The sequence below is a fragment of the Anomaloglossus baeobatrachus genome, chromosome 11 (genome assembly GCF_048569485.1).
Source record: "Anomaloglossus baeobatrachus isolate aAnoBae1 chromosome 11, aAnoBae1.hap1, whole genome shotgun sequence".
In the NCBI taxonomy this organism is placed as follows: domain Eukaryota; kingdom Metazoa; phylum Chordata; class Amphibia; order Anura; family Aromobatidae; genus Anomaloglossus; species Anomaloglossus baeobatrachus.
The window spans coordinates 175,960,247-175,987,753 of record NC_134363.1 but is presented as its reverse complement, the minus strand read 5'-3'; the positions used below and the strand labels follow the sequence as shown (position 1 = coordinate 175,987,753).

Below are 27,507 nucleotides of genomic sequence, written 5' to 3'. Positions count from 1 at the left end.
AAGTGAATGGAATGGGGGTCACACATGTGCACTACCACTACTTTCACCTATAGAGGTGAATGGCGTGATGGTCAGACATGTGCACACCACTATATAGACTCATAGAAGTGAATGGAGTAGTGGTCACACATGTGCACTACTACTATGCAGACCCATAGACCGGTGACTTTGTTCTCAGGATCGGTGTGGCTCCAGCAGTCAGACTCGCAGTGATGATACATGTATCATATATCCTGTGCACCTCTTGAAATGCAATGTTTTGTATCTTAGAGAGCCATGGTCAATCTGGCCCAATCCTATTTGGGACCACAGACCTTAGATGGAATCATGTAAATTTGACTTTGAAGAAAACTGATTGGATTAAGATTGAATTAAGATGGATATATCCATGCGCACCTTGTCGGAGCAGAACGCCTTCAGTCCGCTGGCGATCTCCCCCAGGTGGCGCTCTCGCAGCCGTATTCTCTGTATCACCTGCTGCAGGTCCAGAAGTAACAATCTGGCTTCTGTTTTGTTGTTGAATAGATTGAGAATTTCTTCTTGACCCTTGAAGATTAAGTGTAATACAGTCATGAAGTCAAAGGAAAAAAAATCACAAGAAATCAATCAGCTGCAGCAGAAAGTGACATGATGTGGATTTCAACATTTGCACTGCGGGTCAATTTCAATGAGGAAACGATCTGCAGCAGGTTGATAAAGTTTAGTAAAATCTCATCCACACACAAGCCTGTGTCACAATCCACCGAGAAATGTACTTACTGAGACATTCAACAATCAGTATCACAAATAACCCATTGTATTGCTTTACAAGCTGCAATTCAACAGTGCCAACCACTGAGCCATTTCCACAGAGCATTATAGTAGCACTACAGGTGGCTTTTTGTTTTCATTGAGGTCTAGCAGAAAGTTGTAAAAAAGTTTGCCTTTTTGGAACACCTTTAAAACTATGATAACTGTATAAGTGGTTACTAAATTTTAGTCTGCAATTTTAATTTCCTTCATTTTCAGACCCCATGATATATAGTTTAAAGCCTGATCCAAATCTCAAATGTATTTCTTAAGGGAGTGTCTCTCCCAGTAATATAGGCTGGATGTGAGCTCTGTGTGTCTCTCCAGTAATATAGGCTGAATGTGAGATCTGTGTATCTCTCCCAGTAATATAGGCTGGATGTGAGCTCTGTGGGTCTCTCCCAGTAATATAGACTGGATGTGAGCTCTGTGTGTCTCTCCCAGTAATATAGGCTGGATGTGAGGTCTGTGTGTCTCTTCCAGTAATATAGGCTGAATGTGAGATCTGTGTATCTCTCCCAGTAATAAAGGTTGGATGTGAGTTTTGTGTATATCTAGGATGCTGCTGTATTCATAAGCTCATAGATATCTGAACAGCTTCTATCCTGCACTGATTTCCTCTTTACATGTTTCCTCCTTATCTGTACCCCATTTTCCCTGCCCTCCTTGAGACTCTAGATACATCCTCCCCTTTCCACTAGAGATCAGTGTACAACCCTCTCTCTGCTGCTATTAAGAAGTGAGGGGGGAGCAGAGAGTTGTCAGAAACAGGAGCAGCAGCGCTCATAGATTTGTAACATTTTTGCAAAACACTGGAGGCAGAAAAAGGACTTACATATGCTCTGCAGCAATAAAATAATGGATTTTTAATGCAAACTATTTAGGAAACAAACCCAAAGATATATTCTGCAGTGATGCCACAGAAGCCGGTAACGAGGTCTGACCGGCATGCTTCTGCAGCGGATCGGCTCACATGGTCAGAGAGGAGATGGTGTCCGTCTCTAGCTCGGTGGTGAGGACTTTGGATAAGTAAATTGTTTCATATCCAGCTACAAAGTTGTGGTCTCCTTAATGGATTTTTTTCGCAATGGTCCATATAAAGGACTGTACTTGTATGAGTACTCACCGCGACAACACTATTATCATACTCATCCCTTTGCTGGGTCTTGAATACTTCTTGTAGAAGGACTACGGTCTGGCGGAAGTGTCTCTGAGACAGGACGTAGCAGACCGCATGGTCCATATGGCTCTTGGTTTCTGGACACTCCGACATTTCTTGCAGAGATAAGGTATTCTCTTCTTGCAGCTAACAAGAAAAATAATATTTTTTATGTTTCATGTCAACGACATTACTACTAATATTCAAAAAACTAAAGCGCGGTCTACGCTGACGGAAAGGATGAGAGGTCCTGAGCAAGGATTATTCACACCAATGTGTTTCAGAACTGGGCCGGCGCCTTTCTCAAGGTCAAAAACCAAGTGCCTCGGGGGTAAATGTCCATGGGGTCTATATTAATGACACTAAAAAAGAATAGTACTCAGACAAGACACTGGCCTTAACGTCAAAGCAATAGTTAAAATATTTTCTAGTCTCTGTCAAACTGGAGAGACAAGAAGGACAATATGGTCTTATTGGGATGACAACCAGGAAAACAAAGAATCAATGATCACCTGGTTTGGTTGTGGGGTCACAATCCCTTCGATAGTGCTATTAGAAAGGCCGCTGCAGAACCGCTGTGTATTGTAGAAAACTGGAGACTAGTGGGTTAAAGTCTGTGCTGCCAAAGGATCTAACGATGAAGTAGGAGCCAAGATGTATTGAACTGCGGTTTTTATTTATCAACAAGTTTCGAAGCCCAAAGCTTCATCAGGACAACCTACTGTAATCAATAATGGGTTGTCCTGATGAAGAAGCTTTGGGCTTCGAAACGCGTTGACAAAACCCACAGTTCAATACATCTTGGACCTTTCTTCATTGCTGGATCTTTCTTCATTGCCCTCTCATGGCCTCAGAATTATGGACCACAGAAAGGCCGAGACAGAACCATGGTTCACACAGTAATAGAAAACTGGAGACTGGTTAGCTAAATTCTGGTTGGAAGTTGAAGTCAATATGTATTGAACTGTTATTTTCATTTGTCAATGTTTTTCGAAGCCCAAAGCTTCTTCATCAGGTTAAACCACAATAATCAATCATGGGTTGTCCTGATGAAGAAGCTTTGGGCTTCGAAACGCATTGACAAAAACCACAGTTCAATACATCTTGGATCTTTCTTCATTGCTGGATCTTTCTTCATTGCCCTCTCTTGGACTCAGAATTATAGACCACAGAAAGGCCGAGACAGAACCATGGTTCAAACGGTAATAGAAAACTGGAGACTGGTCAGCTAAATTCTGGTTAGAAGTTAAAGTCAAAATGTATTGAACTGTGATTTTCATTTGTCAATGTGTTTCGCAGCCCAAAGCTTCTTCATCAGGTTAAACCACAATAATCAATCATGGGTTATCCTGATAAAGAAGCTTTGGGTTTCGAAACGCGTTGACAAAAAATGCAGTTCAATACATCTTGGATCTTTCTTCATTTCTGGATCCTTTGGCAACACATAATTTAACCCACCAGTCTCCAGTTTTCCAAATCTTCTCTAAGACTCAGGCCCTCTCTTGGCCTCAGAATTATAGACCACAGAAAGGCCGAGGCAGAAGCACGGTCTACACAGTAATAGAAAACTGGAGACTGGTCATTTAAATTCTGGGCTATCAAAGGATCTAGCAATGAAGTTGGTGTCAAAATGTATTGAACTGTGATTTTCATTTGTCAATGCGTTTCGAAGCCAAAAAGCTACCACAATAATCAATCATGGTTGGTCGTGATGAATAGGCTTTGGGCTTCGGACCGTGTTGACAAAAAACGTAGTTCAATACATCTTTAATCCTTCTTCATTGCTGGATCCTTTGACAACACCTAATTTAACCCACCTGTCTCCAGTTCTCCAAATCTCCTCTAAGACTCAGGCCCTTTCTTGGTCACAGAATTATAGACCACAGAAAGGCTGCTAGAGAACCACGATGTACATGATAATAGAAAACTGGAGACTAGTGGGTTAAAGTCGGTGCTGTTAAAGGATCTAGTAATGAAGTAGGACTCAAGATGTATTGAACTGCGAGTTTTATTTGTCAATACATTTCGAAGCCCAAAGCTTCATCAGGGCAAACCACTATAATCAATCATGGGTTGTCCTGATGAAGAAGCTTTGGGCTTCGAAACGTGTTCACAAATAAAAAACGCATTTCAATACATCTTGAGTCCTAGTTCATTTCTGGATCCTTTAGCAGACATAATTTAACTCACCAGTCTTTAGTTTTCCAGGCCTTCTCTCGGTCTCAGAACTATAGAAAACTCCTTACCATCAAAGTACACTGAAGCCTCTTGGGTGAGATATCAACGATATTTTGTTTGGGATTAAATGGTTTGTCTTTACTTCCGGTGGCCCCCTCCCTATGCTCCTCACCCTCACTCTCAAGGTGGTCTCTTCCCCCTCTTGTCATAACACAGAAACCAGCCAGATATCCCTCCGGGAAGGGCCCGGCCAAGGGGTGACTCTTCTTAGGAGACCACCATAACCACCATATTAAGTGGCCCTTTTAGTCAATATCCAACTTTTTGACAAGTTTGAAGATATGACAAGGGAAATACCTAGGCCAGGTATCCATCCACAGACAGCCGTTTCGGGGTATTGCCCCTCATCAGTGTGGAGTAGGATTCTGGCTGGGTGGGAGCAATGCCTAGTAGACCAACAAAACAATATATAAAACAATATATGAAATATAAGTCTAAAGGCCGCTTTACACGCTGCGATATCGGTACCGATATCGCTAGTGTGGGTACCCGCCCCCATCTGTTGTGTGCGACACGGGCAAATTGCTGCCCGTGCCGCACAACATCGCCCGGACCCGTCACACGTACTTACCTGCCCGGCGACGTCGCTGTGACCGGCGAACCGCCTCCTTTCTAAAGGTGCGGTTCATTCAGTGTTACAGCGACGTCACAGCTGCGTCACTGAACCGTCGCCCAATAGAAGCGGAGGGGCGGAGATGACCGGGACGTAACATCCTGCCCACCTCCTTCCTTCCACATAGCGGCCGGGAGGCAGGTAAGGAGCGGTTCCTCGTTCCTGCGGTGTCACACGGAGCGATGTGTGCTGCCGCAGGAACGAGGAACAACCTCGTTACTGCTGCAGTAACGATTTTTGAGAATGGACCCCCATGTCACCGATGAGCGATTTTGCACGTTTTTGCAACGATGCAAAATCACTCATAGGTGTCAAACGCAACGGTATCACTAATGCGGCCGGATGTGCGTCACCAATTCTGTGACCCCAACGAGTTCGCATTAGCGATGTCGTAGCGTGTAAAGCCCGCTTTAGCAAATCACCCCAAGTCTATAAAAAAAGTAATGCATACAGTATGAAATGGATATAAATGAACACTCGGCAATAGCTGGATACTGAGGTTACCAGTTGTTCTGTTGCGGCGCCGTGTTCTTCCTTCAGAGCAGTCTGCATCTCATTTAGTGACGTCTGGTTCTGCTGATCCTTAAAAGATTTCTTTAAGAAAATGATGATCTTCTCTATGTGCCGCTTCTCAATCATTTTTGCAGCTTCTTCAGCAGCGGCTTTTCCACAACTGGGTTTAAGGTTCATCCTACAAAGCGTCTTCTTTACTTCCGGATCGCAGTTATCAGTCTGTTTATAATTTAAGGAAATAACTTGTTAGATGTCTTGTAGGCTGGGGGGGGACATCCTACATTAGGGACGATTCATCAAAGTGTTTTACCCATAAAATTGGCGGAAAACACCTTGAAAAGTCGTATTCATGCCAGTTTGAAGACACTGCTGGAACAGCCGAAGGGCCGGATGTGGCTCGAGGGTCACACTCCAGTGCGGCTGTATAGGCATAGGTGTTACCTAATAAAATTTAAGAAGTCCTAAGAAAAATTGAAGACACTTGGACTGCACTTTGATCAAAGTCTGGTCCAAAAAATTGTTCAGTTTTTCTCGTACGTGAAGAAATAGGACGTCTGAATGAACCCCTACGGGTCATGCATGTTACTAATGACTGTAGCTTTTGGGAAAACTGGCGCCTGCTTCCAAGAGTGTAAGTCAGCACCAAGTTGAGTTTCCGTGGTGGCTCACACTTTGTAGGGGCTTCATTTAAAGAAAATGAGTGCACTAATTCTGCTCAAAGTGAAAGCAAATATCATGTATTTTATAGGTAACGTTTCGGTTACATTGGACCCTTCCTCAAGCTTCCATGTTGGTATATAAAATCACTCGAAGCAGAACAATCGTTCTTCAGTTCGAATTCAAAAATTACTGTGGTTTCCATGCCATTTGTTTTCTCATTTATAAGGACAGCATATGCTTTAAAGAAGCAAATAACTATATAAATTACTCATGTAATCCACCCCTGCCCCGGCATCCGACCTTTGTTGGCCCCCAGGATGGTTTGCACTTAGTCAATCTCTGAAAAAATGTGGGTTCTTCTAGAATTACTCATCTCAACTTGCAACTGAACATGTGCCATTTACTTGCATGAACGCTGCAGCCAATCACTGGCTTTGTGCTGATCATGACTGGCTGCAGGGAAGAACCTTGGGACTATAATGGGATAGTAAAAGTGTCTGATAGGTGAGAAATTATCAGTTGAGTAGCATTTTTCTCCTGGACTATATATCTTAGACAATCTTAAAGTTTCCCAAGAAAACTTACCTGTATCTTACTGTAGGCATCGAGGATATTGTACATATGGATCTGTAACAAGAGCTCCTGTCTTACAAATTTGGCAGCTAAGGTATGGAAAAGTAGATGCTGGGAGTCTTTATCATTTAGTAATAACTTAGCTTCTGTTGATGACATCCCCTGCAAAATTAAAAAACAAACAAACATTTTTTCTGACATCATAAATATAGGCATGCCCATCAGAATAGCTTTGGAGGCCTAGAGGCAGAAGAGAAGACAGAGGAGCCCATCAGAATAGCTCTGGAGACCGAAGAGAGAAGACAGAGGAGCCCATCAGAATAGCTCTGGAGACCGAAGAGAGAAGATAGAGGAGCCCATCAGAATAGCTCTGGAGACCTGAAGACCGAAGAAAGAAGACAGAGGACGCCATCAGAATAGCTCTGGAGGCCTGGAGACAGAAGAGAGGAGACAGAGGAACCCATCAGAATAGCTCTGGAGGCCTGAAGACCGAAGAAAGAAGATAGAGGAAGCCATCAGAATAGCTCTGGAGGCCTGGAGACAGAAGAGAGGAGACAGAGGAACCCATCAGAATAGCTCTGGAGGCCTGGAGACCGAAGAGAAAAGACAGAGGAGCCCATCAGAATAGCGCTGGAGGTAGAAGAGAGAAGACAGAAGAACCCATCAGAATAGCTCTGGAGGTAGAAGAGAGAAGGCAGAGGAACCCATCAGAATAGCTCTGGAGGTAGAAGAGAGAAGACAGAAAAAACCATCAGAATAGCTCTGGAGGCAGAAGAGAGAAGACAGAGGAACCCATCAGAATAGCTCTGGAGGCAGAAGAGAGAAGACAGAGGAACCCATCAGAATAGCTCTGGAGGTAGAAGAGAGAAGGCAGAGGAACCCATCAGAATAGCTCTGGAGGTAGAAGAGAGAAGGCAGGGGAACCCATCAGAATAGCTCTGGATGTAGAAGAGAGAAGGCAGAGGAACCCATCAGAATAGCTCTGGAGGTAGAAGAGAGAAGACAGAAGAACCCATCAGAATAGCTCTGGAGGCAGAAGAGAGAAGACAGAGGAACCCATCAGAATAGCTCTGGAGGCAGAAGAGAGAAGGCAGAGGAACCCATCAGAATAGCTCTGGAGGTAGAAGAGAGAAGGCAGAGGAACCCATCAGAATAGCTCTGGAGGCAGAAGAGAGAAGACAGAGGAACCCATCAGAATAACTGGAGGCAGAAGAGAAAAGGCAGAGGAACCCATCAGAATAGCTCTGGAGGCAGAAGAGAGAAGGCAGAGGAACCCATCAGAATAGCTCTGGAGGCAGAAGAGAGAAGGCAGAGGAACCCATCAGAATAGCTCTGGAGGTAGAAGAGAGAAGGCAGAGGAACCCATCAGAATAGCTCTGGATGTAGAAGAGAGAAGGCAGAGGAACCCATCAGAATAGCTCTGGAGGTAGAAGAGAGAAGACAGAGGAACCCATCAGAATAACAAGAGGCAGAAGAGAGAAGGCAGAGGAACCCATCAGAATAGCTCTGGAGACAGAAAAGAGTAGACAGAGGAGACCATGAGAATAGATTTGGAGGCAGAAGAGAGAAGACAGAGGAACCCATCAGAATAGCTCTGGAGGCAGAAGAGAAAAGGCAGAGGAACCCATCAGAATAGCTCTGGAGGCAGAAGAGAGAAGGCAGAGGAGTCCATGAGAATAGCTTAGGAGGCAGAAGAGATAAGACAGAGGAGATCATGAGAATAGCTCTGGATGTAGAAGAGAAAAGGCAGAGGAACCCATCAGAATAGCTCTGGAGGCAGAAGAGAGAAGGCAGAGGAGTCCATGAGAATAGCTTAGGAGGCAGAAGAGATAAGACAGAGGAGATCATGAGAATAGCTTAGGAGGCAGAAGAGAGAAGACAGAGGAACCCATCAGAATAACTGGAGGCAGAAGAGAAAAGGCAGAGGAACCCATCAGAATAGCTCTGGAGGCAGAAGAGAGAAGGCAGAGGAACCCATCAGAATAGCTCTGGAGGCAGAAGAGAGAAGGCAGAGGAACCCATCAGAATAGCTCTGGAGGTAGAAGAGAGAAGGCAGAGGAACCCATCAGAATAGCTCTGGATGTAGAAGAGAGAAGGCAGAGGAACCCATCAGAATAGCTCTGGAGGTAGAAGAGAGAAGGCAGAGGAACCCATCAGAATAGCTCTGGAGGCAGAAAGAGAAGACAGAGGAACCCATCAGAATAACTGGAGGCAGAAGAGAAAAGGCAGAGGAACCCATCAGAATAGCTCTGGAGGCAGAAGAGAGAAGGCAGAGGAACCCATCAGAATAGCTCTGGAGGCAGAAGAGAGAAAGCAGAGGAACCCATCAGAATAGCTCTGGAGGTAGAAGAGAGAAGGCAGAGGAACCCATCAGAATAGCTCTGGATGTAGAAGAGAGAAGGCAGAGGAACCCATCAGAATAGCTCTGGAGGTAGAAGAGAGAAGACAGAGGAACCCATCAGAATAACTGGAGGCAGAAGAGAGAAGGCAGAGGAACCCATCAGAATAGCTCTGGAGACAGAAAAGAGTAGACAGAGGAGACCATGAGAATAGATTTGGAGGCAGAAGAGAGAAGACAGAGGAACCCATCAGAATAGCTCTGGAGGCAGAAGAGAAAAGGCAGAGGAACCCATCAGAATAGCTCTGGAAGCAGAAGAGAGAAGGCAGAGGAGTCCATGAGAATAGCTTAGGAGGCAGAAGAGATAAGACAGAGGATATCATGAGAATAGCTCTGGATGCAGAAGAGAGAAGACAGAGGAACCCATCAGAATAGCTCTGGAGGCAGAAGAGAAAAGGCAGAGGAACCCATCAGAATAGCTCTGGAGACAGAAAAGAGAAGACAGAGGAACCCATCAGAATAGCTCTGGAGACAGAAAAGAGAAGACAGAGGAGACCATCAGAATAGCTCTGGAGACAGAAAAGAGAAGACAGGAGACCATGAGAATAGCTTTGGAGGCAGAAGAGAGAAGACAGAGGAGACCATGAGAATAGCTTTGGAGGCAGAAGAGAGAAGACAGAGGAGACCATGAGAATAGCTTTGGAGGCAGATGAGAGAAGACAAAGGAGAAAAGACAGAGGAGACCATCAGAATAGCTCTGGAGGCAGAAGAGAGACAAGCCCATCAGAATAGCTCTGGAGACAGAAGCGAGAAGACAAAAGAGCCCATCAGAATATTAGTGGGTAGAGCAGAGGGGAAATAAAAGAAAAGTATAACTTTTTTTTAACCTTCAGGTGAACTACCTTCCATACGGAAATATGACAAAACCAGACTGCAAGCAGCTAATTAAAGGTTAATCCCCTTCCAAATCCCAAGTATCCAGCAACATAGTGGCAGGTTTGCCACAATTTTACTGAAATATTTGCAAAATTAAATTTTTGGGAAGTGTGTAACAAATTTGATTTACTTATCTACTTATCTCTACATAAATGTCAAAAATGCTTATTAGGTATCTATCTATAAGACTTACCATATGTTAGCGTAAAAAAATCGATCAGTATATATACCTGTATATATACTGTATATGTACACATATACATATATATACACACACACATTTTTATATATATATACACACCATATATATATAAAGTAAAAATAGTGTTTTATATTTACGATAAAAAAAATACATGTACACGCTAACAAAACTGAAAAACAATCAAAAAATGTCCACATAAAACAAGGCTTTATAGCGTGGTCTATGAGAAAAAAAAAACTATGGCTGATGAAAATGCAAAAAATGGTCTTTTAAAGGCCTGGTTTTTAAGAAAACTGTTAGGGGTACTTTGCACGTTGCGACATCGCTAGCATCGGCTAGCGATGCCGAGCGCGATAGTCCCCGCCCCCGTCGCACATGCAATATCTTGTGATAGCTGCCGTAGCGAACATTATCACTACGGCAGCTTCACACGCACTTACCTGCCCTGCGACGTTGCTCTGGCCGGCGAACCGCCTCCTTCCTAAGGGGGGGGTCGTGCGGCGTCACAGCGACGTCACTAAGCACCCGTCCAATAGAAGCGGAGGGGCGGAGATGAGCGGGACGTAAACATCCCGCCCACCTCCTTCCTTCCGCATAGCCGGTGGAGGCAGGTAGGAGATGTTCCTTTCTCCTGCGGCTTCACACACAGCGATGTGTGCTACCGCAGGAACGAGGAACAACATCGTATCTCCTATTGGTGCAACATTATGAAAATGACCGACGCTACACAGATCACCGTTTTTTGACGCTTTTGAGATCGTTTATCGGCGCATCTAGGCTTTACACGTTGCAACGTCATTACTGGCGCCGGATGTGCGTCACTTTCGGTTTTGACCCCGACGATATCGCAATAGCGATGTCGCAACGTGCAAAGTACCCCTTAGAGTAGCCCGCAGAGGGTCACCACTTCAGATCCTGTTAAGTAGGTCCGGCCAGAGAGCCAAAAAGTGAAAAGTGCCAGAGTTAGAATTTTCATTTATACCTAGTTCAAATAGTTCAAAGTTTACAAAGTAATACACATGCAATAGTAACTAAGCAAGAATCAGAAAGTCAAAAAGTCACCGTCTATTGGAGAACGAAGACCACGTGGGTCAATACGTCTGCGGTGTGAATCTTTTATCAAGCATTAGGGATTAGGAGATTAATATAATAACGCTACAAGGAGTTGTCAAAGATTGTAAAGAGCCATAGTCTACTCCAATGACTGTACCTGGGCACTGCTGGCAGATACGTGCTGGTAGACTGAATGCATCTCCAGTGCCAGCTGCAATATGGCGTCCTTCACATCTCTGTGGAAGTAGTGTGCAGGTATGACCGTGTCTGGGTCCAGGCCCGCACTCTTCACCTCCTCCTGATGTTTCTCATGCAGCGCCTTCAGGGCAGTCCTGTGTACGTCCGTCAGATCCATTATGAGTTTCTCCCAATGACCGCTTATATTTAGTTCCTGGTCCTTACCATGGAGCTTGGATGTAATGCAGAACAGCGTGGTATAAGACAATCGGGATGATGTAATTTTGATATCCTCGTGAAATAATTATGACATCATCATCATATAAATATAGCTTTATATGACATCATAGCCTCCTGAAACATTTATGTAATCATTGTGACATCATCATGATATAAATATAGCATTATGACATCATCATAGCCTCCTGAAACCATTGTGACATCATCATGATATAAATATAGCCCTATGACATGACATCATCATAGCCTCCTGAAACCATTATGACATCATTGTGACATCATTATATGAATATAGCTCTACGACATGACATCATCATATCCCCTTGAAACCATTATGACATCTCCATGATATAAATATATCATTATGACATCACCATGATATAAATATAGCCCTATGGCATCATAGCCTCCTGAAACTTTTATGACATCATTCTGACATGACATCATCATGATATAAATATAGCATTATGACATGACATTATCATAGTTTCTTGAAACCATTATGACTTCCTCATGATATAAATATAGCATTATGACATCATCATAGCCTCCTGAAACCATTATGACATAATGATTATATAAATATAGCCCTATGACATGACATCATCATAGCTCCTTGAAACCATTATGACATTACCATGATATAAATAGAGCATTATGGCATCAGTAGGACATTGTACTGACATCATTACATTGTGATGATGACATTAATACATCACAATGATTATATCATGAATATAAAATCATCAAACCAAAAAGAAATCATGAAGACAATATTATTACATCATAAAGACATCCTGATGACTTCATAAAGACACCATAACATTATCATCATGACATCATCAACATATGATTATGGCAAAATAATGAATTCTACAAATCAATCCTACAACATCCTAGTGACATTGGGGCACTTGGACATCTTTGGCACCAGCATCGCTACTTTTTTGGAGCACAAACTTTGAAAATTCTTTTTTCTCTTTTGAAATTTTACACTAAGAATTTTGCACAATCGTCCCTGTGGTTTCCGCAGAGTCCCTACTATTGGAACATTGCAGTATTCTGAATGCGTCAGCTGTATATAAAGAAGGGAATTTTGTTTACTTACCGTAAATTCCTTTTCTTCTAGCTCCAATTGGGAGACCCAGACAATTGGGTGTATAGCTTCTGCCTCTGGAGGCCACACAAAGTATTACACTAAAAGTGTAAAGCCCCTCCCCTTCTGCCTATACACTCCCCGTGCATCACGGGGTCCTCAGTTTTGGTGCAAAAGCAAGAAGGAGGAAAAGTTAGAAATTGGTTTAAAGTAAATTCAATCCGAAGGAATTTCGGAGAACTGAAACCATTCAACATGAACAACATGTGTACACAAAGAACAACAGCCCGAAGGGAACAGGGGCGGGTGCTGGGTCTCCCAATTGGAGCTAGAAGAAAAGGAATTTACGGTAAGTAAACAAAATTCCCTTCTTCTTTGTCGCTCCATTGGGAGACCCAGACAATTGGGACGTCCAAAAGCAGTCCCTGGGTGGGTAAAATAATACCTCGTAATAGAGCCGTAAAACGGCCCTTTCCTACAGGTGGGCAACCGCCGCCTGAAGGACTCGCCTACCTAGGCTGGCATCCGCCGAAGCATAGGTATGCACCTGATAGTGTTTCGTGAAAGTGTGCAGGCTCGACCAGGTAGCAGCCTGACACACCTGCTGAGCCGTAGCCTGGTGCCGCAAAGCCCAGGACGCACCCACGGCTCTGGTAGAATGGGCTTTCAGCCCTGAGGGAACCGGAAGCCCAGAAGATCGGTAAGCTTCGAGAATTGGTTCCTTGATCCACCGAGCCAGGGTTGATTTGGAAGCTTGTGACCCTTTACGCTGGCCAGCGACAAGGACAAAGAGTGCATCCGAGCGGCGCAGGGGCGCCGTACGGGAAATGTAGAGTCTGAGTGCTCTCACCAGATCTAACAAGTGCAAATCCTTTTCACACTGGTGAACAGGATGAGGACAGAAAGAGGGTAAGGAGATATCCTGATTGAGATGAAAGGGGGATACCACCTTAGGGAGAAATTCCGGAACCGGACGCAGAACCACCTTGTCCTGGTGAAACACCAGGAAAGGGGCTTTGCATGACAGCGCTGCTAGCTCAGACACTCTCCGAAGTGATGTGACTGCTACTAGGAAGACCACTTTCTGTGAAAGGCGTGAGAGAGAAATACCCTTCATTGGCTCGAAAGGTGGTTTCTGAAGAGCCATCAGCACCCTGTTCAGATCCCAGGGTTCTAACGGCCGCTTGTAAGGAGGGACTATGTGACAAACCCCCTGCAGGAACGTGCGTACCTGTGGAAGTCTGGCCAGGCGCTTCTGAAAAAACACAGAGAGCGCTGAGACTTGTCCCTTAAGAGAGCCGAGCGACAACCCTTTTTCCAATCCGGATTGAAGGAAGGAAAGAAAAGTGGGCAAGGCAAATGGCCAGGGAGAAAACCCTTGATCAGAGCACCAAGATAGGAATATCCTCCACGTCCTGTGGTAGATCTTGGCGGACGTTGGTTTCCTAGCCTGTCTCATAGTGGCAATGACCTGTTGAGATAACCCTGAAGACGCTAGGATCCAGGACTCAATGGCCACACAGTCAGGTTGAGGGCCGCAGAATTCAGATGGAAAAACGGCCCTTGAGACAGCAAGTCTGGTCGGTCTGGTAGTGCCCACGGTTGACCCACCGTGAGATGCCACAGATCTGGGTACCACGACCTCCTTGGCCAGTCTGGAGCGACGAGGATGGCGCGGCGGCAGTCGGACCTGATCTTGCGTAACACTCTGGGCAACAGTGCCAGAGGAGGAAACACATAAAGGAGTTGAAACTGCGACCAATCCTGAACTAAGGCGTCTGCCGCCAGAGCTCTGTGATCTTGAGACCGTGCCATGAATGTCGGGACCTTGTTGTTGTGCCGTGACGCCATTAGGTCGACGTCCGGCATCCCCCAGCGGCAACAGATCTCCTGAAACACGTCCGGGTGAAGGGACCATTCCCCTGCGTCCATGCCCTGGCGACTGAGAAAGTCTGCTTCCCAGTTTTCTACGCCCGGGATGTGAACTGCGGATATGGTGGAGGCCGTGGCTTCCACCCACATCAGAATCCGCCGGACTTCCTGGAAGGCTTGCCGACTGCGTGTTCCTCCTTGGTGGTTGATGTATGCAACCGCTGTGGAGTTGTCCGACTGAATTCGGATCTGCTTGCCTTCCAGCCACAGCTGGAACGCCTTTAGGGCAAGATACACTGCCCTTATCTCCAGAACATTGATCTGAAGGGAGGACTCTGTCGGAGTCCAGGTTCCCTGAGCCCTGTGGTGGAGAAAGACCGCTCCCCACCCTGACCGGCTCGCGTCCGTCGTGACCACAGCCCATGACGGGGGAAGGAAGGATTTCCCCTTCGACAGAGAAGTGGGGAGAAGCCACCACTGAAGGGAAGCCTTGGCTGCCCGTGAAAGGGAGACGTTCCTGTCGAGGGACGTCGACTTCCTGTCCCATTTGCGGAGAATGTCCCATTGAAGTGGACGCAGATGAAACTGCGCAAAAGGAACTGCCTCCATTGCTGCTACCATCTTCCCTAGGAAGTGCATGAGGCGCCTCAGGGGGTGTGACTGGGCCCGAAGAAGAGATTGCACCCCTGTCTGTAGTGAACGCTGTTTGTCCAGCGGAAGCTTCACTATCGCTGAGAGAGTATGAAACTCCATGCCAAGATATGTGAGTGATTGGGCCGGTGTCAGATTTGACTTTGGAAAATTGATGATCCACCCGAAACTCTGGAGAGTCTCCAGAGCAATGTTCAGGCTGTGTTGGCATGCCACTTGAGAGGGTGCCTTGACAAGCAGATCGTCTAAGTAAGGGATCACCGAGTGTCCCTGAGAGTGTAGGACTGCTACCACTGCTGCCATGACCTTGGTGAAGACCCGTGGGGCTGTCGCCAGGCCGAAAGGCAGTGCCACGAACTGAAGGTGTTCGTCCCCTATGGCGAAGCGCAGGATGCGCTGATGCTCTGGTGCAATCGGTACGTGGAGATAAGCATCTTTGATGTCGATTGATGCCAGGAAGTCTCCTTGGGACATTGAGGCGATGACGGAGCGGAGCGATTCCATCCGGAACCGCCTGGTTTTAACGTGTTTGTTGAGCAGTTTTAGGTCCAGAACCGGACGGAAGGATCCGTCCTTTTTCGGCACCACAAACAGGTTGGAGTAAAAACCGTGACCCTGTTGCTGAAGAGGAACAGGGATCACCACTCCTTCCGCCTTCAGAGTGCACACCGCCTGAAGAAGAGCATCGGCTCTCTCGGGAGGCGGAGATGTTCTGAAAAATCGAGTCGGAGGACGAGAGCTGAACTCTATCCTGTAACCGTGGGATAGAATGTCTCTCACCCATCGGTCTTTTACCTGTGGCAGCCAGGCGTCGCAAAAGCGGGAAAGCCTGCCACCGACCGAGGATGCGGTGTGAGGAGGCCGAAAGTCATGAGGAGGCCGCTTTGGGAGCGGTTCCTCCGGCGGTCTTTTTAGGACGTGACTTAGACTGCCATGAATCGGAGTTCCTCTGATCCTTCTGAGGCCTTTTGGACGAGGAGAACTGAGACCTGCCCGCGGGCCGAAAGGACCGAAACCTCGATTGTACCTTCCGTGGTTGAGGTCTGTTAGGTTTGGACTGGGGTAAGGATGAGTCCTTTCCCTTGGATTGTTTAATGATTTCATCCAATCGCTCACCAAACAAGCGGTCGCCAGAAAATGGCAAACCGGTTAAGAACTTTTTGGAAGCAGAGTCTGCCTTCCATTCACGTAGCCACATGGCCCTGCGGACTACCACCGAATTGGCGGATGCTACCGCCGTACGGCTCGCAGAGTCCAGGACAGCATTAATGGCGTAGGACACAAACGCCGACGCCTGAGAGGTTAAGGACACCACTTGCGGAGCAGATATACGTGTGACTGCATTAATCTGCGCATGACAAGCTGAGATAGCTTGGAGTGCCCATACGGCTGCGAATGCTGGAGCAAAAGACGCACCGATAGCTTCATAGATGGATTTCAACCAGAGCTCCATCTGTCTGTCAGTGGCATCTTTGAGTGAAGCCCCATCTTCCACTGCAACTATGGATCTAGCCGCCAGTCTGGAGACTGGAGGATCCACCTTGGGACACTGAGCCCAACCCTTGACAACGTCAGGGGGAAAGGGATAACGTGTATCCTTAAGGCGCTTAGAAAAACGCTTATCTGGACAAGCTCGGTGTTTCTGGACTGCCTCTCTGAAGTCAGAGTGATCCAGAAACATACTCAATGTACGCTTGGGAAACCTGAAACGGAATTTCTCCTGCTGAGAAGCTGACTCCTCAATTGTAGGAGCTGGTGGAGAAATATCCAACACCTGATTGATGGTCGCTATAAGGTCATTCACTATGGCGTCACCATCAGGTGTATCTAGGTTGAGAGCGGCCTCAGGATCAGAATCCTGATCTGCTACCTCCGCTTCATCTTCCAGAGAGTCCTCCTGCTGAGACCCTGAACAGTGTGATGAAGTCGAGGGAATTTCCCAGCGAGCCCGCTTAGGCGGCCTGGGACTGCGGTCTGTGTCAGAGACCTCACCCTGGGACCTATGGGTCACTCCAGGAGCACTTTGCTGCTCCAATTGAGGGGGGCCTGGGGTCCATGATTGAACAGTGCCCGGGGCCTGAGTCACCGGTCTGGACTGTAAGGCTTCTAGTATCCTAGCAGACCATTTATCCATACTCTCAGACAGTTTGTCAGCAAATACTGCAAACTCCGTCCCTGTCACCTGGACAGTGGTAGCAGGTGGTTCCACTTGGGCCACCAGTAGCAGAGGCTCCGGCTGAGTAAGTGCCACAGGGGCCGAGCATTGCACACAATGAGGGTCGGTGGAACCTGCCGGTAGTATAGCCGCACATGAGGTACAGGTTGCAAAGTAAGCCTGTGCTTTGCTCAGAAATCCCCCGCGCTGGCTACCAGTACGTCACAATCGGGGGGTAACAAGTGGGGGTCACCCCTCCTTTATACCTCCCGACCGACAGACAGAGCACGTGACGCGCTCTCTAGCGCCCCTCTTATAGTCAGGCCAATTATGGAATTGCCCGACAATAAGCCAGGAGGCCGCTATACTACTTATGCCGATTATTGAAGGGTCCCCGGTGAGAGTAGGGTATATATTCCCCCGACCTCCGCGGGCGGAATATATAATATCTTCCCGAATCTCACTGGCCTCCCCACAATAATCCTTGGCACAACTCGCTGCCACCAACCGCTTCACGGTAACTATTAGCCGAACACACAGACGTGGGATTCAAGATCGAGATAACAGAACAGCCCAAGATTAATTATATAATTTAATCAGCCTAAAGCACACTAGAACTACAATATATACAATAGGGAATCTACAGAATATACATATGTCAGAGTACAGTTACAATCAAAGCATGGGTTACAAACAGGCATACACAGTTCCAGCAGTTACCTTGTTGCGTCTGGCCACAGGGGGGCGCTGTAGACCAGGTTTCCAGGAACTCCCTCACAGGTCTTTCCCAACCAGGCCCCCGAGCAGAAGAACACTGGAAAATGGCCGAAGTAGGGTTATCAACCTGGGCAATCCAGGTCCCCTCCTACCTTAGTGACCTCACAGGGAAGCACTGCTCCACCCCTGGCTGGAGTTATGGACAAAATCCACAACATGGAATATGGCCATAACTTTGCCTGGGAGCGTCGTAGGCGGACGCCAATGCTCTCATTGTGACAGTTATGAATTTAGCTACAGAACGAGGGGACTCATGACCTGTCTGCCAGTTCCCCATTGGCTGATATCACGCCTGGGGCATTTCCCAATGTCCTGCTCCCATAAAAAGGGGGTGCCGGCATCGTCCACATGCGGAGACACCATTTTTATGGTTGCCATATTTATCGGAAATATGGCTTGCGAGATATGAACCATTTTTTACTGGAGTCGTTCTGTCTGGCTATTTCCATAGCCTTGCTAACTAGCTAGCAGCCCCCACTACAGGGTCACGGCAGGGAGTCATCCTGTGTCCATTGTCCCTAAGCCACCTAATTTCCATATCACAGGACATGGCCATGGGATTTGTTGCTAAACCAGTTGTGTGAAGGAAAGGGGGGGTGACACCAGGAGAGGGCTTCCTGACATACTTGAATATCATGATTTATCGTCATATCTCCGGATTTACCTCACACCTCCCCCCTTTTGAGGGCGCTAGGGGGCAGCACACTCCGGTGTTCCCCCGTGCGCCCGTCCGCGACCTCTCCTTGTCGGGACAGCCCGTCTGCGTTACCGTGGTCACGGCCCCTTTTGTGGCGAATGGTGAAGTTGTATTGCTGGAGCGCAAGGCTCCATCGCAACAATCGCCCATTCGTCCCAGAGACGGTGTGCAACCAGCTGAGGGGATTGTGGTCCGTCTCCACGATGAAGTGGCGCCCGTATAGATAGGGTTGCAGACGCTGCAGGGCCCACACTATGGCCAGGCACTCCTTCTCCATCGTGGAATAGGCAACTTCCCTTGGTAACAGCTTCCTGCTCAGGTACAAGACTGGGTGCTCTTGGCTCGCAGAGTCCACCTGGCTGAGCACCGCACCGAGGCCGAAGTCACTGGCGTCGGTCTGTACTACAAACGGCCGCGTGAAGTCGGCTGCCTGTAGCACGGGCGGGCTGGACAGGGCGTCCTTTAGGGCCCGGAAGGCTGTCTCGCAGTCCATTGTCCAATCGACTGCAGAGGGCAGCTTCTTCTTGGTGAGGTCCGTCAAGGGCTTTGCCAGGCTACTATAGCATGGAACAAACCTCCTATAGTACCCAGCGGTCCCCAAGAAGGACATCACCTGCTTCTTGGTCCTGGGGGTGGGCCAGGATGCGATGGCCTCCACTTTCTCAGGCTCGGGCTTCAGTGTTCTCCCGCCTACCCGGTGACCGAGGTACTGGACCTCGCTCATGGCCAGCTGACACTTTCCCGGCTTGATGGTCAAACCTGCCCGGTGGATCCGCCTGAGCACCTGTGCTAGATGCTCTAGGTGGTCCTCCCAGGTGGGACTGAAGACGGCAATGTCATCTAGGTACGCGGCCGCGTACCCTTCAAGTCCCTTGAGCAGGGTGTTGACCATCCGCTGGAAAGTGGCAGGGGCATTCCTCATCCCGAATGGCATCACCGTGGACTCGTACAGTCCAAATGGGGTAATAAAGGCAGAGCGTTCCCTGGCCTTGCGAGTCAGGGGGATCTGCCAATATCCCCGGCTCAGATCCATGATGGTCAGGTACTGAGCCCCGGCCAACTGATCGAGCAGGTCATCGATGCGTGGCATTGGGTACGCATCGGCGACCGTGACCGCATTGAGCCCCCTGTAGTCCACGCAGAACCGAGTGGTTCGGTCCTTCTTAGGGACGAGGACTACAGGCGAGGCCCAAGCGCTGTTGGATGCCTGGATCACCCCCAGCTTCAGCATCTCGTCAATCTCCTGGCGCATGTGTTGCTGCACCTCCAGGGAGACCCGATATGCTGAACGCCGGATCGGGGGATGATCCCCAGTGTCCACGTGATGGACAGCCAAGTCAGTCCTTCCGGGCTGGTTGGTAAACAACCCCCGGAAGGGGTGTAGGGTGGCCCACAGCTGGGACCGTTGGTCCTCCAAGAGCTGGTGGCCAACCTCCACATCCTCAATGGATCCGCCTGCCCTAACCTGGGCTAGCATATCCAAGAGGGTTTCCGCTTCTCCCTCCTCGGGCAGGTTGCACACGGGGAGCGCACCTGCCTCCCGCTCATGATGTGCCTTCATCATGTTCACATGGAAGGGCTTCCGCCTTCCACGGGCAGGGTCCAGGGTGACCAGGTACGTCACAGGGTTGAGCTGCTGGTACACGAGGTATGGGCCTTCCCAGGCTGCCTGAAGCTTGTCCTGTGGTACGGGGACCAGTACCCACACCTTTTGACCCACTTGGTAGGTCCTCTCACAAGCGTTCTGGTCGTACCAACGCTTCTGATCGGCCTGGGCTTGAGCCATATTGTCGTGTACCAGTTGCGTCAAGGCCTGCATTTTGTCCCGGAAGCGCATGACATACTCGATAACCGACACTCCAGGGGTGGCCAAATCCCCTTCCCAAGCCTCTTTCACCAGAGCCAGGGGGCCCCGCACACGTCGCCCGTACAGGAGCTCAAACGGTGAGAATCCTGTTGAGGCCTGTGGAACCTCCCGGCAAGCAAATAACAGGTGTGGGAGATACCGCTCCCAGTCACGCCCATGGGAGTCGACCAACATCTTAAGCATCTGCTTTAAGGTGCCATTGAACCGCTCGCACAGGCCATTAGTCTGTGGATGGTACGGGCTGGCCACCAGATGTCGCACCTGGACTTGCTTACAGAGGGCCTCCATCAGCTGGGACATGAATTGGGTCCCCCGGTCAGTGAGCATTTCCTGGGGAAAACCCACTCGGGAGAAAATCTCCAGCAATGCGGTGGCCACCTTGTCAGCCCGAATGGACGACAAGGCCACTGCTTCTGGGTACCGGGTGGCATAGTCCACTACCGTCAGTATGAAGCGTTTCCCGGAGATGCTGGGGATGGCCAGCGGGCCGACCAGATCCACAGCCACCCTCCTGAAAGGCTCATCGATGATTGGCAGAGATACCAGTGGGGCTTTGGGGCGTGGCCCCGCCTTCCCCACTCTCTGACAGGTTTCACACGAACGGCAGTAGGCAGCCACATCGGCCCCCATTTTTGGCCAGTAGAAATGCTGGTTTAACCTGGCCTTGGTCTTAGCGATCCCTAGGTGTCCGGCCATCGGAATCTCATGTGCGATCCGCAACAACTCCGTCCGGAACGGATAGGGTACCACTAACTGTCGGTCCCTGGGCCACGCCTCCGGTGAACCCTGCTGGACCGTGGCCCGGTACAGCCGTCCTTGGTCCCAGACCACTCGCTCCGGGTCCGAGTCCGAGGGAGGCTGTGCCGCCTGCTCCTTAAGAGCTTTCAGGCTGTCGTCAGCTTCTAACGCTGCCTGAAACCCCTGACTAGATGTGGCCAGAATCGACGAGACTGTCACATCTTCGGTCAGTACCCCGGGACCTGTGTCCTGGCCTCCGCCTGACTCGGCTGCCACTTGGTCAGAAGGGGAAGAGCTATCGGACCTCCGGGAGGCCCCTTGGCTTCCAGCACTCCCACTGCGGGTGACAGCGGCCACAGCCGCTGCGACCGTGGGTCGTGCCTGCTCCTCCTCCGTTCCTGACCAAGTCGCCGGTTCAGGCAGACCGACCTGGCTTCCTGACACCCCGGTTGTGGGGGAACCATGCACCGAGATCTTACCTGGGAGCACTTCCGCTCCTGGACCGGCCCCAATCTCACCTGCCTGTTCCCCTCCTGCAGCAACAGAACCCCGCTGTGAAATCTCTGGGGACCCCACATTTGCTGTGGTAGCCCCCACCCCACACACTGGTCCTCCCCCTGCAGCACCCTGCTCTCTGCTTATCCCTGCAGAGGGCAACAGATCCCAGCTCACAGGCTGGTTACTTGTAGAGGCATTGTCACACCTTTCTCTGACCCCCTCCCCTGTCACAGCTGCAGCTGTGTGTGTGTCTATGGTGTCTGTGCAAGCAGAAATATCAGAGTTCACTCCCTCCTCCCTTACATCATTCATAGATAACACATTAACATTGTTAGGAGTCATGTCAGTACGGGCTGAAGGTTCAGCCCTTGGGGGGGGCCCAAACTGGGAGGTTATCTGCCCCAAATCTGTCCCAAGTAGCACGTTTGCAGGGATCCGATCAGTTACCCCCACCTCCCTCACCCCTCGCCCTGCGCCCCAGTCCACATAAATGTCAGCAACAGGCAGCGCCGGGTCAGTGCCTCCAATCCCGGAGACAGCGAGGGTTTTTCCAGGGATCAAGTCTTGGGGGGACACCATCTCAGGCCGCACCAGAGTCACCTCCGAGGCGCTGTCTCGCAGTCCTATGGTCACAGACCGGCCGACGGTGACAGGTTGGAAGCTGTCCAGGGACCTACCACCACCCCCACCCACACAATACACCTTGGGCGGCCCTTGGGACGGGGACGGAGCCGGGGCCTTGGGACGCTGAGGGCACATGGCCTTGAAGTGTCCAGGTAGGTTGCACTGGTGGCACCGTCTTGGTTCCGCCACGGGCCTGGAGAGGGGAGTTGAGGGGGACACCCCCTGCAGTCTAGGGGCAGGTGGGGCAGTCGCAGAATTCATCTTACCCCCTCTCCAGGTGCTGCTGGTGGCCGCTCTCCTGGCCTCAGGGGCCCGGTTGTTGGTGTAGTCATCGGCAAGGGCAGCTGTAGCCGTGGACCCCTTTGGCTTCTGGTCTCGGATGAACTGGCGGAGGTCCTCAGGGCAGTTCCACAAGAGTTGCTCCGTGATGAACAAGTCCAGGATCTCCGGTCCGGTGGAAAGCTGCAGGCCTTGGGTCCAGTGGTCGGCAGCTCGGGCAAGTGCCCGCCGGTGGTCAGCCCAGGAGTCCTTTGGTCCCTTCTGTAGGCTCCGGAACTTCTTGCGGTAGGACTCTGGAGTGAGGTTGTACTGTTGGATCAGGGCCCGCTTGATGGTGTCGTAGCCCTGATCTGCCTCAGCGGGCAAGTCCCCAAGGACATCCAGGGCCTTACCCCTTAAACGGGGGGTCAGGTATTTGGCCCACTGGTCCTTGTCCAGATGGTGCTGCAAGCAAGTCCGTTCAAAAGCAGTCAAGAAAGAGTCCAAGTCTCCATCCTTCTCCAGCACTGGGAAGTCCTCAACACGGACCTTTGGAAGTTTGGTGTCTCGAAGGTCACATGTGGCTGATGAGGGCCGGAGCTGAGCTAGCTGCAGCTGGTAGTCACGGTCTGCCTGTCGCTCTCGCTCTTCACGCGCTGCCTGCCGCTCTCGCTCCGCAGCCTCACGCTCTGCGTGCCGCTCCGCAGCCTCAGCGTCACGCGCTGCCTGCCGCTCTGCCCTGCGCTCTGCCAGGAGTTCCTTGTAGCCCTTCTGGTCTCCAGCCTGGAGAAGGGCCATAGCCATTTGAAGAAGGCTATCCGAGCCTCCCAGGCTCGGTGGAATGGCACGTGGTGATCTGCGGCACGCTGCAGAGCTAGGCGATTCACTGTCCCTTTCAGAGCGGAGGGCTGGCATCTGGCTCGTTGAGGAACCTTGGGTGAGCTCCTCCTCATCTTGTCCAGCAGTGCCAGGTTGCGCAATGTCCTCGGCAGAACGGTTTTCTGGCGTCGAGCTCCTGGAGGACTCGTGGGCAACCTCCTCATTGCTGTCCACAGCACCGTCCTCCCTCTCTTCGGCTCCTGCCTTAGCATTGGCCAGTTGCATAGCTCTGCTCCTGGTGCCATCAGCCATTCTTGCAGACTTTTGGTCACTGACACAGAACTGACACCTGATGCCTCCACACACCTTACAGTATCTGCACTCTGACACTCTAGTGTTGAGCTAGTCTGAAGACCCCAGCAGCCACAGCTGCTGCAGGCAGTCTTTAGTGTCTGGGAGTATGGGTCTCACACTCACACACACTATTATCTCGATCCCACCGCTATGCCACCAATATGTCACAAACCACCGGGGGGGTCACTCAGAAATCCCCCGCGCTGGCTACCAGTACGTCACAATCGGGGGGTAACAAGTGGGGGTCACCCCTCCTTTATACCTCCCGACCGACAGACAGAGCACGTGACGCGCTCTCTAGCGCCCCTCTTATAGTCAGGCCAATTATGGAATTGCCCGACAATAAGCCAGGAGGCCGCTATACTACTTATGCCGATTATTGAAGGGTCCCCGGTGAGAGTAGGGTATATATTCCCCCGACCTCCGCGGGCGGAATATATAATATCTTCCCGAATCTCACTGGCCTCCCCACAATAATCCTTGGCACAACTCGCTGCCACCAACCGCTTCACGGTAACTATTAGCCGAACACACAGACGTGGGATTCAAGATCGAGATAACAGAACAGCCCAAGATTAATTATATAATTTAATCAGCCTAAAGCACACTAGAACTACAATATATACAATAGGGAATCTACAGAATATACATATGTCAGAGTACAGTTACAATCAAAGCATGGGTTACAAACAGGCATACACAGTTCCAGCAGTTACCTTGTTGCGTCTGGCCACAGGGGGGCGCTGTAGACCAGGTTTCCAGGAACTCCCTCACAGGTCTTTCCCAACCAGGCCCCCGAGCAGAAGAACACTGGAAAATGGCCGAAGTAGGGTTATCAACCTGGGCAATCCAGGTCCCCTCCTACCTTAGTGACCTCACAGGGAAGCACTGCTCCACCCCTGGCTGGAGTTATGGACAAAATCCACAACATGGAATATGGCCATAACTTTGCCTGGGAGCGTCGTAGGCGGACGCCAATGCTCTCATTGTGACAGTTATGAATTTAGCTACAGAACGAGGGGACTCATGACCTGTCTGCCAGTTCCCCATTGGCTGATATCACGCCTGGGGCATTTCCCAATGTCCTGCTCCCATAAAAAGGGGGTGCCGGCATCGTCCACATGCGGAGACACCATTTTTATGGTTGCCATATTTATCGGAAATATGGCTTGCGAGATATGAACCATTTTTTACTGGAGTCGTTCTGTCTGGCTATTTCCATAGCCTTGCTAACTAGCTAGCAGCCCCCACTACAGGGTCACGGCAGGGAGTCATCCTGTGTCCATTGTCCCTAAGCCACCTAATTTCCATATCACAGGACATGGCCATGGGATTTGTTGCTAAACCAGTTGTGTGAAGGAAAGGGGGGGTGACACCAGGAGAGGGCTTCCTGACATACTTGAATATCATGATTTATCGTCATATCTCCGGATTTACCTCACAGCACCCTTGCTTTTTGCGGACGACATGCTGTTGTCTCCTCTGAGTACAATCCAGGAGGGTATATAGCCAAAAATCAACAGTGCGACCGTACAGTGTAAATGTATAGCATATAAGCATATATATATATGTACACTTCGGCACTCAGTGGGGCCAGCACCACAGGTGCTGCTTACCGACCGCTCAAAGCGGTTGTGTGATCACCAGATTCCCTGCCTGGGCCTCCCAGAGCCTGTTGTCTCTCCTCTCCAGCGTCAGAAGTGCTGACAGGAATGGCTGCCGGCGTTCTGTGGGGCGGAGAGGGCCGTGGGCGTGCCCTAGAAAGTGCGGGAATCTGGAGCCCCACTGTGCTGAATGAGGGGGGAGGAGGATACAAAGTATGCTCCAGCCCTCAGCGCTGACGTCCTGTGCAGCGTCCCGCCCTTCCCCTGACTGGCAGGCCTGGGGGCGGGAATATGCGATACTAGGCCGCAAAAGCCGGGGACTAAAGTTATAAGCGCGGCCGGCATATAAGCGCGGCCGCCGCGGTAGTCCCCGGCGCACTAACACACCCAGCAGAGCTGCAGTGTATATGGCACAAGCACTCCATGCGCAGTCCCCACGGGGACACAGAGTACCTCACAGTAGCAGGGCCTTGTCCCTGATGATACCCGGCTCCTGTCCAGCAGATTCCCCAGGGGCTGCGGAGGGAGCACGGTCCCAGTGCCTGGAGACCGATTAGGATCCCACTTCACCCAGAGCCCATTAAGGGATGGGGAAGGAAAACAGCATGTGGCTCCTGCCTATGTACCCGCAATGGGTACCTCAACCTTAACCACACCGCCGACAGAGTGGGGTGAGAAGGGAGCATGCTGGGGGCCCTGTTATGGGCCCTCTTTTCTTCCATCCGACCTAGTCAGCAGCTGCTGCTGACTAAGATGTGGAGCTATGCGTGGATGTCAGCCTCCTTCGCACAAAGCATGAAAACTGAGGAGCCCGTGATGCACGGGGGGTGTATAGGCAGAAGGGGAGGGGCTTTACACTTTTAGTGTAATACTTTGTGTGGCCTCCGGAGGCAGAAGCTATAAACCCAATTGTCTGGGTCTCCCAATGGAGCGACAAAGAAACATTATTTATCTACTGATGGAAGCTATAAATCTACAATTAACCCGCACAATTATATGACATAACAACCTGAGCGTCTTTCTCATCAGTTATCAGAGACGATAAATTCACTTTTATTGTGCACGATTCATAAAAGTTCCAGATTCTGCTGATTTCCTCTGTCAGTAAAATACGTTCAAGATGAATGAGCTCACTAGCTTGCTTCTCCATAAGAAACCTAAAAATAATGATGAGATTACATGAAGCACTGCTGAAACACAATACACAAAGTGGATAGAAAGGTAAAAAAACACACATGAAAAAGAAAATATAGAAAAAGAGAAAGAGAGAAAAAAAGAAAGAAGAGAAAGAAAGAAGGGAATTTTGTTTACTTACCGTAAATTCCTTTTCTTCTAGCTCCTATTGGGAGACCCAGACAATTGGGTGTATAGCTTCTGCCTCCGGAGGCCACACAAAGTATTACACTTTAAAAAGTGTAACCCCTCCCCTCTGCCTATACACCCTCCCGTGCATCACGGGCTCCTCAGTTTTGGTGCAAGAGCAGGAAGGAGAAAACTTATGAATTGGTCTAGGGTAAATTCAATCCGAAGGATGTTCGGAGAACTGAACCATGAACCAAAAGAACAATTCAACATGAACAACATGTGTACACAAAAGAACAAACAGCCCGAAGGGAACAGGGGCGGGTGCTGGGTCTCCCAATAGGAGCTAGAAGAAAAGGAATTTACGGTAAGTAAACAAAATTCCCTTCTTTGTCGCTCCATTGGGAGACCCAGACAATTGGGACGTCCAAAAGCAGTCCCTGGGTGAGTAAAAGAATACCTCAATAAAAAGAGCCAACAACGGCCCCCTCTTACAGGTGGGCAATCGCCGCCTGGAGGACTCGCCTACCTAGACTGGCGTCTGCCGAAGCATAGGTATGCACTTGATAGTGTTTCATGAAAGTGTGCAGACTAGACCAGGTAGCCGCCTGACACACCTGCTGAGCCGTAGCCCGGTGCCGCAATGCCCAGGACGCACCTACGGCTCTGGTAGAATGGGCTTTCAGCCCTGAAGGAATCGGAAG

The 27,507-nt window shown here is 49.6% G+C and overlaps 1 protein-coding gene across 5 annotated transcripts in view; it reads right to left on the bottom strand.

The window, feature by feature from the left end:
- LOC142257255 (uncharacterized) overlaps positions 1-27,507 on the bottom strand; it is a 141,342-nt gene that overhangs the window by 32,284 nt on the left and 81,551 nt on the right. For all 5 annotated transcript variants that reach the window (XM_075329411.1, XM_075329415.1, XM_075329413.1 and 2 more), the window contains 6 exons: positions 26,511-26,658; positions 11,232-11,483; positions 6,558-6,707; positions 5,304-5,531; positions 1,916-2,095; positions 397-546 (listed from right to left, as the gene is read on the bottom strand). In XM_075329411.1, coding sequence (XP_075185526.1) covers positions 397-546; positions 1,916-2,095; positions 5,304-5,531; positions 6,558-6,707; positions 11,232-11,483; positions 26,511-26,658 — 1,108 coding nt within the window. The remainder of the gene's footprint in view (positions 1-396; positions 547-1,915; positions 2,096-5,303; positions 5,532-6,557; positions 6,708-11,231; positions 11,484-26,510; positions 26,659-27,507) is intronic.